General features: G+C 43.6%; 1 protein-coding gene across 5 annotated transcripts in view; it reads left to right on the top strand.

Annotated features, from left to right (window-relative positions):
* The window catches only part of DZANK1 (double zinc ribbon and ankyrin repeat domains 1), a 78,523-nt gene that overhangs the window by 10,810 nt on the left and 54,269 nt on the right, over positions 1–13,444 (top strand). For all 5 annotated transcript variants that reach the window (XR_013961519.1, XM_080686168.1, XM_080686165.1 and 2 more), the window contains one exon: positions 5,627–5,712. Coding sequence is in view for 4 of the 5 variants with exons in the window: in XM_080686168.1 (XP_080542294.1) it covers positions 5,627–5,712 (86 nt within the window). In the remaining variant the exon portion in view is untranslated. The remainder of the gene's footprint in view (positions 1–5,626; positions 5,713–13,444) is intronic.

Here is a 13,444-nt window from a genome sequence, read left to right as displayed (position 1 = left end):
TTATTGGGGGTGGGGATAGGCAGATAATAAATATGTAAATAAACAAATAATTGTAAGTTGTGATAAATATAATGAACAAGATAACACTGGGTAATGGAATAGAGCAGTGATTCTCAAAGTGTGGACCTCACAGACCAGTAGCATCAATATCACGTGGGAGCAAATTTTCAGCCCTGGCTGGTTTGGCTCAATGGATAGAGCATTGCCTGTGCACTGAAGGGTCCCGGGTTCAATTCTGGTCAGGGGCACATGCCTGGGTTGTGGGCTCGGTCCCCAGTTGGGGGGCGTGCGGGAGGTGACTGATCAATGATTCTCTCTCATCATGATTTTCTATCTCTCTCTTCTGTTTCCTTCCTCCCTTTCTGAAATCAATAAAAAAAATATTAAAAAAAAAGGAAATGCAAATTTTCAGGCCCCTCCCCAGGTCTACTGAATTAGGGACTTGGGAGGTGGACCCACTAATCTGTTTTAATTAGCCCCTTTTCTGATACACACTCAAGTAGAGAATGACCATGAAGGAAGGACAGTATTCTAATTTAGGGTAATAAAAGAGGGCTTCCTTGAAAATATGACATTTGAATTGAGCCTTCAAGATGAACAGAAGCCAACCCTGTAAAGATCTTGGCAGCAGTAATAGCAAGTACAGAAAAGGGGGGATTGCAAGGAGGCTGGTGTGGAGAGCAAGGTAAGAGATGAGGTGCGAGAAGTAGACTGGGACCAGAGCATGGAGAACTGTGGTTCTCAAACACCACTGCACATGAGAATCACCTGAGGTGTTTCAAACCAATCCCAGGAAGCCAACTTCAGGAATTCTGATTTAATTGGTCTGATATGGGGTTTGGGCTTGGTTTTATTTTATGTTATTTTTAAAATTCACCCACAAGTGATTCTAATGGTCAGGCATGATTGGGAATAGCAGATGCTATAGGTGAGTCCCATTGTAAGGAGTTTGATTTTTTAATTGTAAAGGGAATTCATTTGGATGCTAAGACATAATCTTATTTACATTTAAAAGAAGAGAAGGGGGCTCTGGCTAGTGTGGCTCAGTTGGTTGAACTTTGTCTCATACACTGAGCAGTCGCCAGTTTGATTCCTGGTCAGGGCAGAAGACCGGGTTGCAGGCTCAATCCCCAGCAGAAGGCAGCCCATCAATATTTCTATCTCTCTCTCTCCCTCTCCCTTCCTCTCTCTCTCAAATCAGTTATGAATAAAATTTTTTAAAAAAAGAAGAGGGGAATAAAAGTTTTCTCTTTGGCCACAGTATGGAAATTGGGCTGTAAAGGAATAAGAGGAGACTATCATTTGGGAGAGATGAGAGAGATGAAGGTGGTTTCTACTAAGGTTGTGCAAATGGTGATCATAGGAGGCAGTGGCAATCCAGATGTGTTTTGCAGATAGAGCTGCCAGGTTTGGCTGAGGGATTAGATAGATAAGATGAGGGGAAAGGAAGAGTCAAGAGTGACTCTCAAGGTTCTGCCCTGAGCATCTGGAGGTGATGGTATCATTAATTGAGATGAGGAAGATGAGGGAGGAGCAGGTGTTCAAAGACTCATTAGAAATTCAAGTGGAGGCCCTGGCCAGGTAGCTCAGTCAGTTAGAGCATCATCTTGATATGCCAAGGTTGTGGGTTCGATTTCCCATTAGGGAAAACCAAGAAGCAACAATGAAAGTATAAATAAGTGGAACAATAAATATCTCTATCTCCCTCTCTCTTAATCAATAAATTAAAAAAATTCAAGTGGAGGTGTTAAATACACCGTTGGCCATGCAAGTTCAAACCCAGGGTAGAGTCCTAGGCTGGAAATACATATATGTGGGAATATTTAATATACCAGAGTGGGCAAAAGTAGGTAGGTTTACAGTTGTTCATATGGAAAATACAATATTTAATAAATAAGGGTGTCCAGAAAAAGAAGATAGCACAAGACAAAATCCTTGACTTTAGAGGATGAGTAGAAGAGGAAGAGCCTGAGAAGTAGGAAGAAAGCAAAACAAACTTAGAAAGCCAAGAGAAGAAAGGGTTTCAGAAGAAGACAGTGGTCATCTATGTCAAATGTTTCTGGGATTCAAATTAGACAAGGACAGGGACTTGCCCATTGGATTTAAACAAGATGGAGGTGACTTATAATAGAAATAAAAGCTACATCAATACATTTTTTACCATATAATACAAGAAAGATGCCCTTATACTGGTGGCCAACTACTACTACTACTGTTATAGCAATTTGATTTTTCAATGTTTATAAAATTCAATTTAGAATTTTGGCATCTAAATGCAACCCAAGAGCTCTTGCTCTCTCTTCCTCCAATCTGAGCCCCAGGTAGAGCATATATGGAGTCACATTTTTTATACAGCCACAACTGCTTCTTATGTACTCATGATTCCAAGTCTGGTCACACTTATAATCTATAATAATAAAAGCGTAATATACTAATTAGACCAGACAGCATAACGACCTTCTGGACGTAATTCTGGACATCCTTCTGGACGAAGCTGCTGTGGTGGGGGCTGAGGCAGAGGTGGTTAGGAGCGATCAGGCAGGCAGGCGAGCAGTTAGGGGAGATCGGGCAGGCAGGCAAGCGGTTAGGGGCGATCAGGCAGGCAGGCGAGTGTTTAGGGGCAATCAGGCAGGCAGGCGAATGGGCAGGGGTGATCAGGCAGGCAGGCAGAGTGGTTAGGGGCGATCAGGCAGGCAGGCAAGTAGTTAGGGGCGATCAGGCAGCCAGGTGAATGGTTAGGGGCGATCAGGCAGGCAGGTGAGCGGTTAGGGTTGATCATGCAGGCAGGCAGGTGAGCAGTTAGGGGCGATCAGGCAGCCAGGTGAATGGTTAGGGGCGATCAGGCAGGCAGGCGAATGGTTAGGGGTGATCAGGCAGGCAGGCAGGCAAGCGGTTAGGAGCCAGCGGTCCCAGATTGTGAGAGGGATGTCCGACTGCTGGTTTAGGCTCAATCCCGCAGCGGCATGGAGCCTAAACTGGCAGTCAGACATCCCCTGAGGGGTCCCGGGTTGCGAGAGGGTGCAGGCCGGGCTGAGGGACCACGCCCCTGACCCCCATGCACAAATTTTGTGCACCAGGCCTCTAGTCCTATATAATAAAAGCCTAATATGCTAAGAGTTTGGTTGTCTGGTTGTTCATTCAACCAATCAAAGCATAATATGCTAATGATATGCTAAGGCCACTCAACCACTCGCTGTGGTGTGCACTGACCACCAGGGGGCAGACGTTCCGACTGGTAGGTTAGCTTGCTGCTGGGGTCCAGCTGATGGGGACTGAGCGAGATGGGCCAGACATGCCCTGGAGCCCTCCTGTGGTCCCTCCCTTGCTGGCCACCCTCCCACGTCCCTCCCTGGCCTCGATCATGCACTGGTGGGGTCCCTTGGCCTGGCCTGCACCCTCTCACTATCCAGGACTTCTCAGGGGATGTCAGAGAGCCGGTTTTGGCCCGATCCCGCAGGCCAGGCTGAGGGACGCCACTGGTGCATGAATTCATGCACCAGGCCTCTAGTCAAGCATAAAATTAAAAAGCATGTTTTCTGCCCAGCCAGAGTGGCTCAGTGTTTGAGCGTCGACCTATGAACCAGGAGGTCACGGTTAGATATCCAGTCAGGGCATATGCTCGGGTTGCAGACTCGATCCCCAGTGTGGGGCATGCAGGAGACAACTGGTCAATAATTCTTTCTCATCATTGATGCTTCTATCTCTCTCCCTCTCCCTTTCTCTCTGAAATCAATAAAGATACATATATATGTTTTCCAAACCTGGTTGAACATCAGGATCATCGGGGGGGAACTATATATATTTATATATACAGACTGGAGGCCTGGTACACAAAAATTTGTGCACTGTGGGGGTCTCTCAGCCCAGCCTGCCCCCTCTCACAGTCCGGGAGCCCTCAGGGGATGTCCTACTAACTGCTTAGGCCCACTTCCTGCAGGGGAGCGGGCCTAAGCTGCAGTCTGGCCTCCCTCTATGGGAGGTGATTGGGCCTATCAGGGGAAGGCTACACCCCCATCATGCCTCTGCTACAGCCACTGCCGGCCACCGTGGCTGCCTGAGCCTCGGCCCTCGCAGCCACCATGGCTTGCCTGAGCCTCAGGCAGCCGCTGCGGCTTTGTCCTTCCGGAAGACATTCACCATAATTAGCATATTACCCTTTTATTAGTATAGATTCTCAGCTATTGCTCCTGAAATCCTTCTAGATAATCTGATTTCTTTTTTCTTTTCTTTTTTTTAAATATATTTTTATTGATATTTTACAGAGAGGAAGGGAGAGGGATAGAGAGCTAGAAACATCGATGAGAGAGAAACATCGACCAGCTGCCTCCTGCACACCCCCTACTGGGGATATGCCCGCAACCAAGGTACGTGCCCTTGACCGGAATCGAACCCGGGACCCTTCAGTCCGCAGGCCGACGCTCTATCCACTGAGCCAAACCGGTTTCGGCAATAATCTGATTTCTTAAGCCTGGATGGAGTCCATGGAGGACGTTGATGATCAGTCCAGTTGGAGAATAACTGGCCTAGAAGACTAACTGTCCTTATCTCAAGGTCAAGCCCTTTCCTTCTCTTCCAATCTCTAGTGCCGTAGTGTAACTCAGCCTGAACCCCTGGGTTCTTTCTTCTGCCCACCCACTCTGTTTTCTGGGGATCAAGCTCACAACCCGGGCATGTGCCCTTGACCAGAATTGAACCTGGGACCCTTCAGTCTGCAGGTCGCTCTATCCACTGAGCCAAACCAGCTAGGGCAGCCGTGGGCAAACTACGGCCCGTGGGCCGGATCCGGCCCGTTCGGCTGTTCTATCCAGCCCGCGGAGCTGAAGGAGCGGAGGGTTCTCTTGCTCTCCCCTCTGCTCCTTTACTTTGAATTTATATTAGTTCACACAAACACTCCATCCATGCTTTTGTTCCGGCCCTCCGGTCCAGTTTAAGAACCCATTGTGGCCCTCGAGTCAAAAAGTTTGCCCACCCTTGAGCTAGGGCCTCAGTCTGTCTTTATCCATCATGATGTGGGCTTGGTCCCCAGTAGGGGGCGTGCAGGAGGCAGCTAATCAATGATTCTCTCATCATTGATGTTTCTATCTCCCTCTCCCTTCTTCTCTGAAATCAATAAAAATATATTAAAAAAAAGACAAACTGAGAAACTATTCCAAATTAAAGGAGACAAAAGAGACATGACAACTAAATGAAAGAAGAAGGGAGAAAAAGCGGATGGATGGATGGAGAGAGAGAGAGTCGGGGGGGAGAGAGAGAGAAACATCAATGTGAGAGAGATACATGGATTGGTTGCCTCCCACATGGGTCCCAACCAGAGCTGGGGATGAACCTGCAAGCCAGGTACATGCCCTTGACCAAGAATTGAATCCCCGACCCTTCAGTGTGTGGGGCCCACACTCTAACCACTCTGAGTCTAAACTTACGTTTTTAATGTAATATACATATATGATTATGACTAGCAATAAATTTTTTAATGGTGAGTACTGGGATAATCATTACCTATGACTTCCCCAATCATGATTTTTAAAGGGTGGATGGTTGCTGGATATAAGACAAAATATTACAATTTGCAGTGAAATTTTACTGTACCACCGCTTTTACCAAGATTCTGTTATATTCTTAATTTTAGTTCCCTAGTTTTGCTCATATAACTGGTCATCCGAGTTTGACAGCCACAGAGATCATGAGAATTCAAAGGGAGACAGACTTTCTCAAGTAAGTAATCTTATTCTCTTTACTGTTTCTTAAATCCTTCTACGACACATTATGGTAAAAAAGAATTTAAGGATGGAACATAAAGGTGTTTGCCTACCCCTAACTGTGTTTTATTAAATTTTTACAGATTTTAAAGGCATAATTGGCATACAATAAACTGCATTTATTTAATGAATACAATTGACATATGAATATAACTCTGAAACTATCACCACAGTAAGAAAATGAACAAATCTATTACCTCCAAAAGTGTGTACCCTTTTGAAATTTCTCCCTTGTGCCTTTCCTTATCCCCAGGCAACTGTTGATCTGCTTCTTGTCACGGTAGCTTAGTTTGCATTTCATTCCATATGTAACTAGAATGTTTCTGTATGTACTTCTCTTTTTTGACAGCTTCTTTAACTCATGTAATTATTTTGAGATTTGTCCATGTTTTGCATGTATTAAACATTTTTTTTTTTATGGTTGACATGGTTACAGATGTCTCCATTTCCTCCCCACCACCACCACCTTTTTGCCTTCCTGGCCATCACCCCACTGTTGTGTAGTTTATGGGTTATGCATATATATTCTTTAGCTAATCCCTTCACCTTCTTTCATCCAGTACCCCCTTTCTCCTTACCCCTGATAGCTATCAGTCTATTCCATGTATCCATGCCTCTGTTTCTATTTTGTTCATTAGATTCTATATATAAGTGAGATCATATGGTATTTGTCTTTCTATGACTGGCGTATTTCACTCAGCATAATAATCTCCATGTCCATCTATGTTGTCACAAAGGGTAAGAGTTCCTTCTTTTTTACAGCCACGTACTACTCCATTGTGTAAATGTACCACAACTTTTTTATCCACTCATCTACCAATGGGCATTTGTGCTGTTTCCAGATCTTGGCTATTGTAAATAAGGCTGCTGTGAACATAGGAGTGCATATATTCTTTTGAATTGGTGTTTCAGAATTCTTAGGATATATTCTCAGAAGTGGGATTCTGGGTCAAAAGGCAGTTCTATTTTTAATTTTTTGAGAAAACTCGATGCTGTTTCCCACAGTGGCTGCACCAGTCTGCATTCCCACCAACCAGGGTTCCCTATTCTCTACATCCTCACCAGCACTTGTTGTTGACTTACTGATGGTAGCCATTCTGACAGGTGTGAGGTGATATCTCATTGTAGTTTTAATTTGCATCTCTCAGATGATTAGTGACATTGAGCATTTTTTCAGATGTCTATTGGCCATCTGTGTGTCCTCTTTGGAGAAGTGTCTAGTTAGATCCTTTGCCCTTTTTTTTAATTGGATTGTTTGTCTTCCTGGTGTTAAGTTGTATAAGTTCTTTATATATTTTGGAAATTAACCTCTTATCAGATATATCATTGGCTGATATCTTCTCCCTTATCGTGGGTTCCCTTTTCATTTTATTGATGGCTTCTTTTGCTGTGCAGAAGCTTTTTAGTTTGATGTAAGTCCCATTTGTTTATTTTTTTTCCTGTATTTCCCTTGCCCTAGGAAACATATCAGCAAAAACATTACTATGAAAGATGTCTGAGATTTTACTGCCTATGTTTTGTTCTAGGATTTTTATGGTTTTGTGACTTACATTTAAGTCTTTTATCCACTTGGAGTTTATTCTTGTGTATAGTGTAAGTTGGTGGTCTACTTTTATTTGTATGTATGTATCTGTCCAATTTTTCCAACACCATTTATTAAAGAGACTCTTTATCCCATTGTATCTTCTTGCTTCTTTTGTCAATTTTTTTTTAAAAATATATTTTATTGATTTTTTACAGAGAGGAAGGAAGAGGGACAGAGAGTCAGAAACATCGATGAGAGAGAAACATCGATCAGCTGCCTCTTGCACACCTCCCACTGGGGATGTGCCCGCAACCAAGTTACGTGCCCTTGACCGGAATCGAACCTGGGACCCCTCAGTCCGCAGGCTGACGCTCCATCCACTGAGCCAAACCGGCTTTGGCTTGTCAAATATTTTTAAAATATATTTTTATTGATTTCAGAGAGGAAGGGAGAGGGAGAGAGAGAGAGAAACATCAATGATGAGAGAGAATCATTGATTGGCTGCCTCTTGCACGCCCCCTATTGGGGATTGAGCCCGCAACCCGGGTATGTGCCCTTGACTGCAATCGAACCCGGGACCCTTTAGTCCGCAGGCTGATGCTCTATCCACTGAACCAAACTGGCTAGGTCTCTTTTGTCAAATATTAATTGACCATAAAGGCATGATTTATTTCTGTGTATGCTTGTTCTTGTGCCACTCCTTTTTTTCTCAAGATGTTTGCATGATATTTCTTTCATTCTTTTGCTTTTAACCTTTTTGTCTCTCTATATAAAGTTGGTGTTTTAGGTCTTGCTTTGTTAAAAATTGTATCTGCAATCCCTGCATTTTAATTGAGATGTTGAGAGCTTATTTATTTTACTTATTGATATGTTTGAATTTATATCAGCCATCATGCTATTTGTTTTCTGTTTACCTTATTTTTTATTTGTTGCCTTTTTTTTTCTGCCTTCTTTTGGATTAATTGGTATGTTTTATGATTCCATTTTATCTTCTGTGTTGGCTTATTAGCAATATCTTTTTTTAGTGGTTGCTCTAGAGTTTATAGTATGTGTACTTTTTAAACTTATCATAGTTTATCTTCAAGTAATATTATAATACTTAATATATAGCATAAGAACCTTACGACAGTATATTTTTAATAACTGAATATCAATAGCTTTTGTACTATTGTCATACATTTTATTTTTACAAATATTATGAACCCATAATACATTATTACTTTTATTTTATACTAGAGGCCCGGTGCACGAAATTCATGCGGGGGGGGGGGGGTGGTGTCCCTCAGCCCAGCCTGCACCCTCTCCAGTCTGGAATCCCTGTCACAATCCAGGATTGCTGGCTCCCAACCGCTCGCCTGCCTCTACCTGATTGCCCCTAACCACTTCTGCCTGCCAACCTGATCAACGCCTAACTGCTCCCCGGCCGGCCCGATTGCCCCTAACTGCCCTCCCCTGCTGGCCTGGTTACCCCTAACTGCCCTCCCCTGCCAGTCTGGTCGCTCCTAACTGTCCTCCCCTGCAGGCCTGGTTGCCCCCAACTGCCCTCCCTGCTGGCCTGATCACCCACAGCTGCCCTCCCCTGCAGGCCTGGTCCCCCGCAACTGCCCTCCCCTGCAGGCCTGGGTCTCCCCCAACCATCCTCCACTGCAGGCCTGCCCCCCCCAACTGTCCTCCCCTGCTGACCTGGTCTCCCCCAACTTCCCTCCTCTGCTGGCCCGGTCACCCCTAACTGCCTTCCCTGCTGGCCTGATCGCCAACAACTGCCCTCCCCTGCTGGCCTGATCGCCCACAACTGCCCTCCCCTGCAGGCCTGGGTCCCCCCCGCAACTGCCCTCCCCTGCAGGCCTGGTCACCCCTAACTGCTCTCCCTGCTGGCCTGATTGCCTCCAACTGCCCTCCCCTGCAGGCCATTCCCCCCCAACTGCCCTCCTCTGCAGGCCTGGTCCCCTCAACTGCCCTCCCCTGCAGTCCTGGTCTCCCCAAACTTCCCTCCTCTGCCGGCCCGGATACCCCTAACTCTCCTTCCTGCTGGCCTGATCACCCACAACTGCCCTCCCCTGCAGGCCTGCCCCCCCCAACTGTCCTCCCCTGCAGTCCTGGTTCCTCCCCAACTGCCCTCCCCTGCTGGCCTGGTCACCCTTAACTGCCTTCCCTGCTTGCCTGATTGCCCACAACTGCCTTCCTCTGCAGGCCTGGGTCCCCCCCAACTGCCCTCCTCTGCTGGCCTGGTCACCCCTACCTGCCCACAACTGCCTTCCCCTGCAGGCCATCTTGTGGCGGCCATCTTGTGTCCACATGGGGGCAGCCATCTTGTGTCTTGGAGTGACAGTCAATTTGCATATTACTCTTTTATTATATAGGACTAGAAGCCCGGTGCATGAAAGTCATGCACTGGGGAGGGGAGGGTCCCTCAGCCCAGCCTGCACCCTCTCACAGTCTGGGACCTCTCGGGGGATGTCATTCCTTATCGCCCGCCTGCTCGCTCCTCCTTACTGCTTGGCTTGCTGCTCCTTAGCATTGCTGCGGAGGTGGGAGAGGCTGCGCTCGCCAGCCATGAGCCTGGCTTCTGGCTGTGCGGCGCTCCCCCTGTGGGAGCACATTGACCACCAGAGGGCAGCTCCTGCATTGAGAGTCTACCCCCTGATGGTCAATGTGCATCATAGCAACTAGTCGTTCAGCCGTAATGGTTGCTTAGGCTTTTATTATATAGATAATTAATGATTTTTGCGGTCCTTTATACTTTTTATTGTGCTTAAATATACATAAATAAAATTTAGCATTTTAAGTGTAAAATTTCATGAATGATATTAAGTACATTTACAATGTTGTGCAACTATCTTCACTATCAATTTCCAGAACTATTTTGTCATTCTAAACAGAACCTCATTCCCATTAAACAATAATAACTCCTCATTACTGCCAAAACCGGTTTGGCTCAGTGGATAGAGCGTCAGTCTGCGGACTGAAGGGTCCCAGGTTCGATTCCGGTCAAGGGCATGTAACTTGGTTGCGGGCACATCCCCAGTGGGAGGTGTGCAAGAGGCAGCTGATCGATGTTTCTCTCTCATTGATGTTTCTAACTCTCTATCCCTCTTCCTTCCTCTCTGTAAAAAATCAATAAAATATATTTAAAAAAAAAAAAAATAACTCCTCATTACTCTCTTCCTCCAGTCTCTGGTAACCTCTGTTCTACTTTCTGATTTTATGACTTTGTCTATTCTAGTTACCTCATGTAGGTGGAATCAGACAACATTTGTTCTTTTCTGTCTTATTTCACTTAGCATAATGTTTTCGAGGTTCATCCATGTTATCATGGATGTATCAGAATTTCATTTCTTATCCTATATAATAAAGAGCTAGTATGCTAAATAGACCAGACAGCGGAATGACCCTCCAGAACGACCTTTCTGAACAACCAGTGGGCGGGGCAGCCGACAAGGCAGCCAGGGCTGCGAGGGCCGAGCCCCTTGCATGAATTTTGTGCATTGGGCCTCTAGTTAAAGATAAATTAATATTTCATTGTGTGTATATACCACATTTTGTTTATCCATTTATCTGTTAATAGATAGAATCATTTCCACCTTTTGTCTATTTGAATAATGCTGTTATGAACATTGATGCACAAGTATCTGTTTTGAATTCCTGCTCTCAATTCCTTTGGGTATTTGACTAAGTGGAATTTCTGGATTATATAGCAATTCTGTGTTTAATTTTTTGAGGAAATGCCAAACGGTTTTCTACAACAGCTGCATCATTTCACATTTTCATCAGAAATGCACAAGGGTTTCAATTTTTCAGACTCTCACCAGTACTCATTTTTTATTTTTCTGATAATAGTCATTCTAATGAGTATTAAGTGGTATCTCATTGTGGTTTTGATTTACATTTCCAGATTGGCAAGTAATATTGAGCTTTTTTTCATGTGTTTCTTGGATATTTGTATATCTTCTTGGGAGAAACGTCTATTCAAGTCTTTTGCCCATTTTTTAATAGGTTGTTTGTTTTTTAAGTTTAGGAGTTCTTTATATACTCTGGACATTAATCCTTTATCAGGTATATTATTTGGAAATATTTTCTCCCATTTGTTGGTTGTCTTTTCACTCCCTTGTTAGTGTCCTTTGATACACAAAAGGTTTTTTTAAGTTAAATTTAAAATTTTAAAAATATTTTTATTGATTTCAGAGAGAAAGTGAGAAGGAGAGAGAGATAGCAATATCAATGATGAGAGAGAATCATTGATTGGCTGACTCCTGCACGCCTTACACTGGGGATTGAGCCTGAAATCCGGGCCTGTGCCCTGACTAGGAATCGAACCATGACCTCCTGGTTCACTGGTTGACGCTCAACCACTGAGCCACGCCAGCCGAGCATCTATTTCTTCTTTTGCTGCATATGCTTTGGTGGCATATCTAAGAAATCATTGCCAAATCTAGTGTCATGAAGTTTGTCCTTTATGGCTTCTTCTAACAGGTTTATAGATTTACCTCTGACATTCAGATCTTTGATCCACTTTGGGTTAGTTTTTGTATATGTTGTAAGTAGGGGTCCAATTTCATTATTTTGAATGTGGATATCCAGTTTTCCTAGCACCATTGTCAGAAAGACTGTCCTTTCCCCATTGAATGGTGTTCAGACCCTCAGCAAATACCGTTTGACCAATCATGCAAAGGTATATTTCTGGGCTCTCTATTCTATTCCATTGGTCCATATGTTCGTTCTTATGTTAAAACAATACTTCATGTATTAGTTAGCTTTGTAGTAAATTTTGAAATCAGGAAGTGTGAGTCATCCAACTTTGTTATTCTTTTTAAAGACTATATTGACTATTTGAGGTTCCTTGAAATTCCGTATGAATTTAGGATGAGTTTTCTTTCTGCAAAAAAAAGTCATTGAGAATTTGATAGGGATTGCATTGAATCTGTAGATTGCTTTAGTTAGTATTTTCATCTTAATATTAAGTCTTCTGATTCATGAATACAGGATGTCTTTCCTTTTATTTATGTCTTTTTAAAATTTCTTTCTGAGAAGTTTTATAGCTTTTATTGTACAAGTCTTTTTTTTAATAAATCTTTATTGTTCAGATTATTACAGGTGTTCCTCTTTTTTTTCCCCCATAGCTCCCCTCCACCTGATTCCCCACCAAACCCCATCCCTTACCCCCCGTCACTGTCTTCATCCATAGGTGTAAGATTTTTGTCCAATCTCTTCCCGCACCCCTCACACCCCCTTTCCCCTGAGAATTGTCAGTCCACTCCCTTTCTATGTCCCTGATTCTATTATATTCACCAGTCCATTCTGTTCTTCAGATTTTTTATATTCACTTGATTTTTAGATTCACTTGTTGGTAGGTATGTATTTGATGTCATTATGTTGTTCATAATTTTTATCTTTACCTTTTTCTTCTTCTTCCTCTTCTTAAAGAATATCCTTCAGCATTTCATGTAATCCTGGTTTGGTGGTGATGAACTCCTTTAGCTTTTTCTTGTCTGTGAAGCTCTTTATCTGACCTTCAATTCTGAATGATAGCTTTGCTGGGTAGAGTAATCTTGGTTGTAGGTTCTTGCTATACATCACTTTGAATATTTCTTGCCACTCCCTTCTGGCCTGCTTACTTTCTGTTGAGAAATCAGCTGACAGTCGTATGGGTACTCCCTTGTAGGTAACTAACCGTTTTTCTCTTGCTGCTTTCAAGATTCTCTCTTTGTCTTTTGCCCTTGGCATTTTAATTATGATGTGTCTTGGTGTGGTCCTCTTTGGATTCCTCTTGTATGGGGTTCTGTGCGCTTCCTGAACTTGTAAGTCTATTTCTTTCACCAAGTAGGGAAAGTTTTCTGTCATTATTTCTTCTAATAGGTCTTTAATATTTTGCTCTCTCTCTTCTTCTGGCACCCCAAAAATTCGGATGTTGGTATGCTTAAAGTTGTCCCAGAGGCTCCTTACACTATCTTCATATTTTTGGATTCTTTTTTCTTTTTGTTTTTCTAGTTGGGTGTTTTTTGTTTCCTCATATTTCAGATCTTTGGTTTGATTCTTGGGGTACGTTGATCTGCAGTTGAGTTTCTGTATATTCTTTATTTTAGGCAGTGTATGCTTAATGTCTGACTGGTCCTTTTCCATTTTTTTGGCATTCTCATTAAGATCCTTAAAGGTCTCACTAAGTTCC

The sequence above is a fragment of the Plecotus auritus genome, assembly GCF_963455305.1.
Source record: "Plecotus auritus genome assembly, chromosome: 8".
Classification (NCBI taxonomy): Eukaryota; Metazoa; Chordata; class Mammalia; order Chiroptera; family Vespertilionidae; genus Plecotus; species Plecotus auritus.
This window is presented reverse-complemented; position numbering and strand designations above follow the sequence as displayed.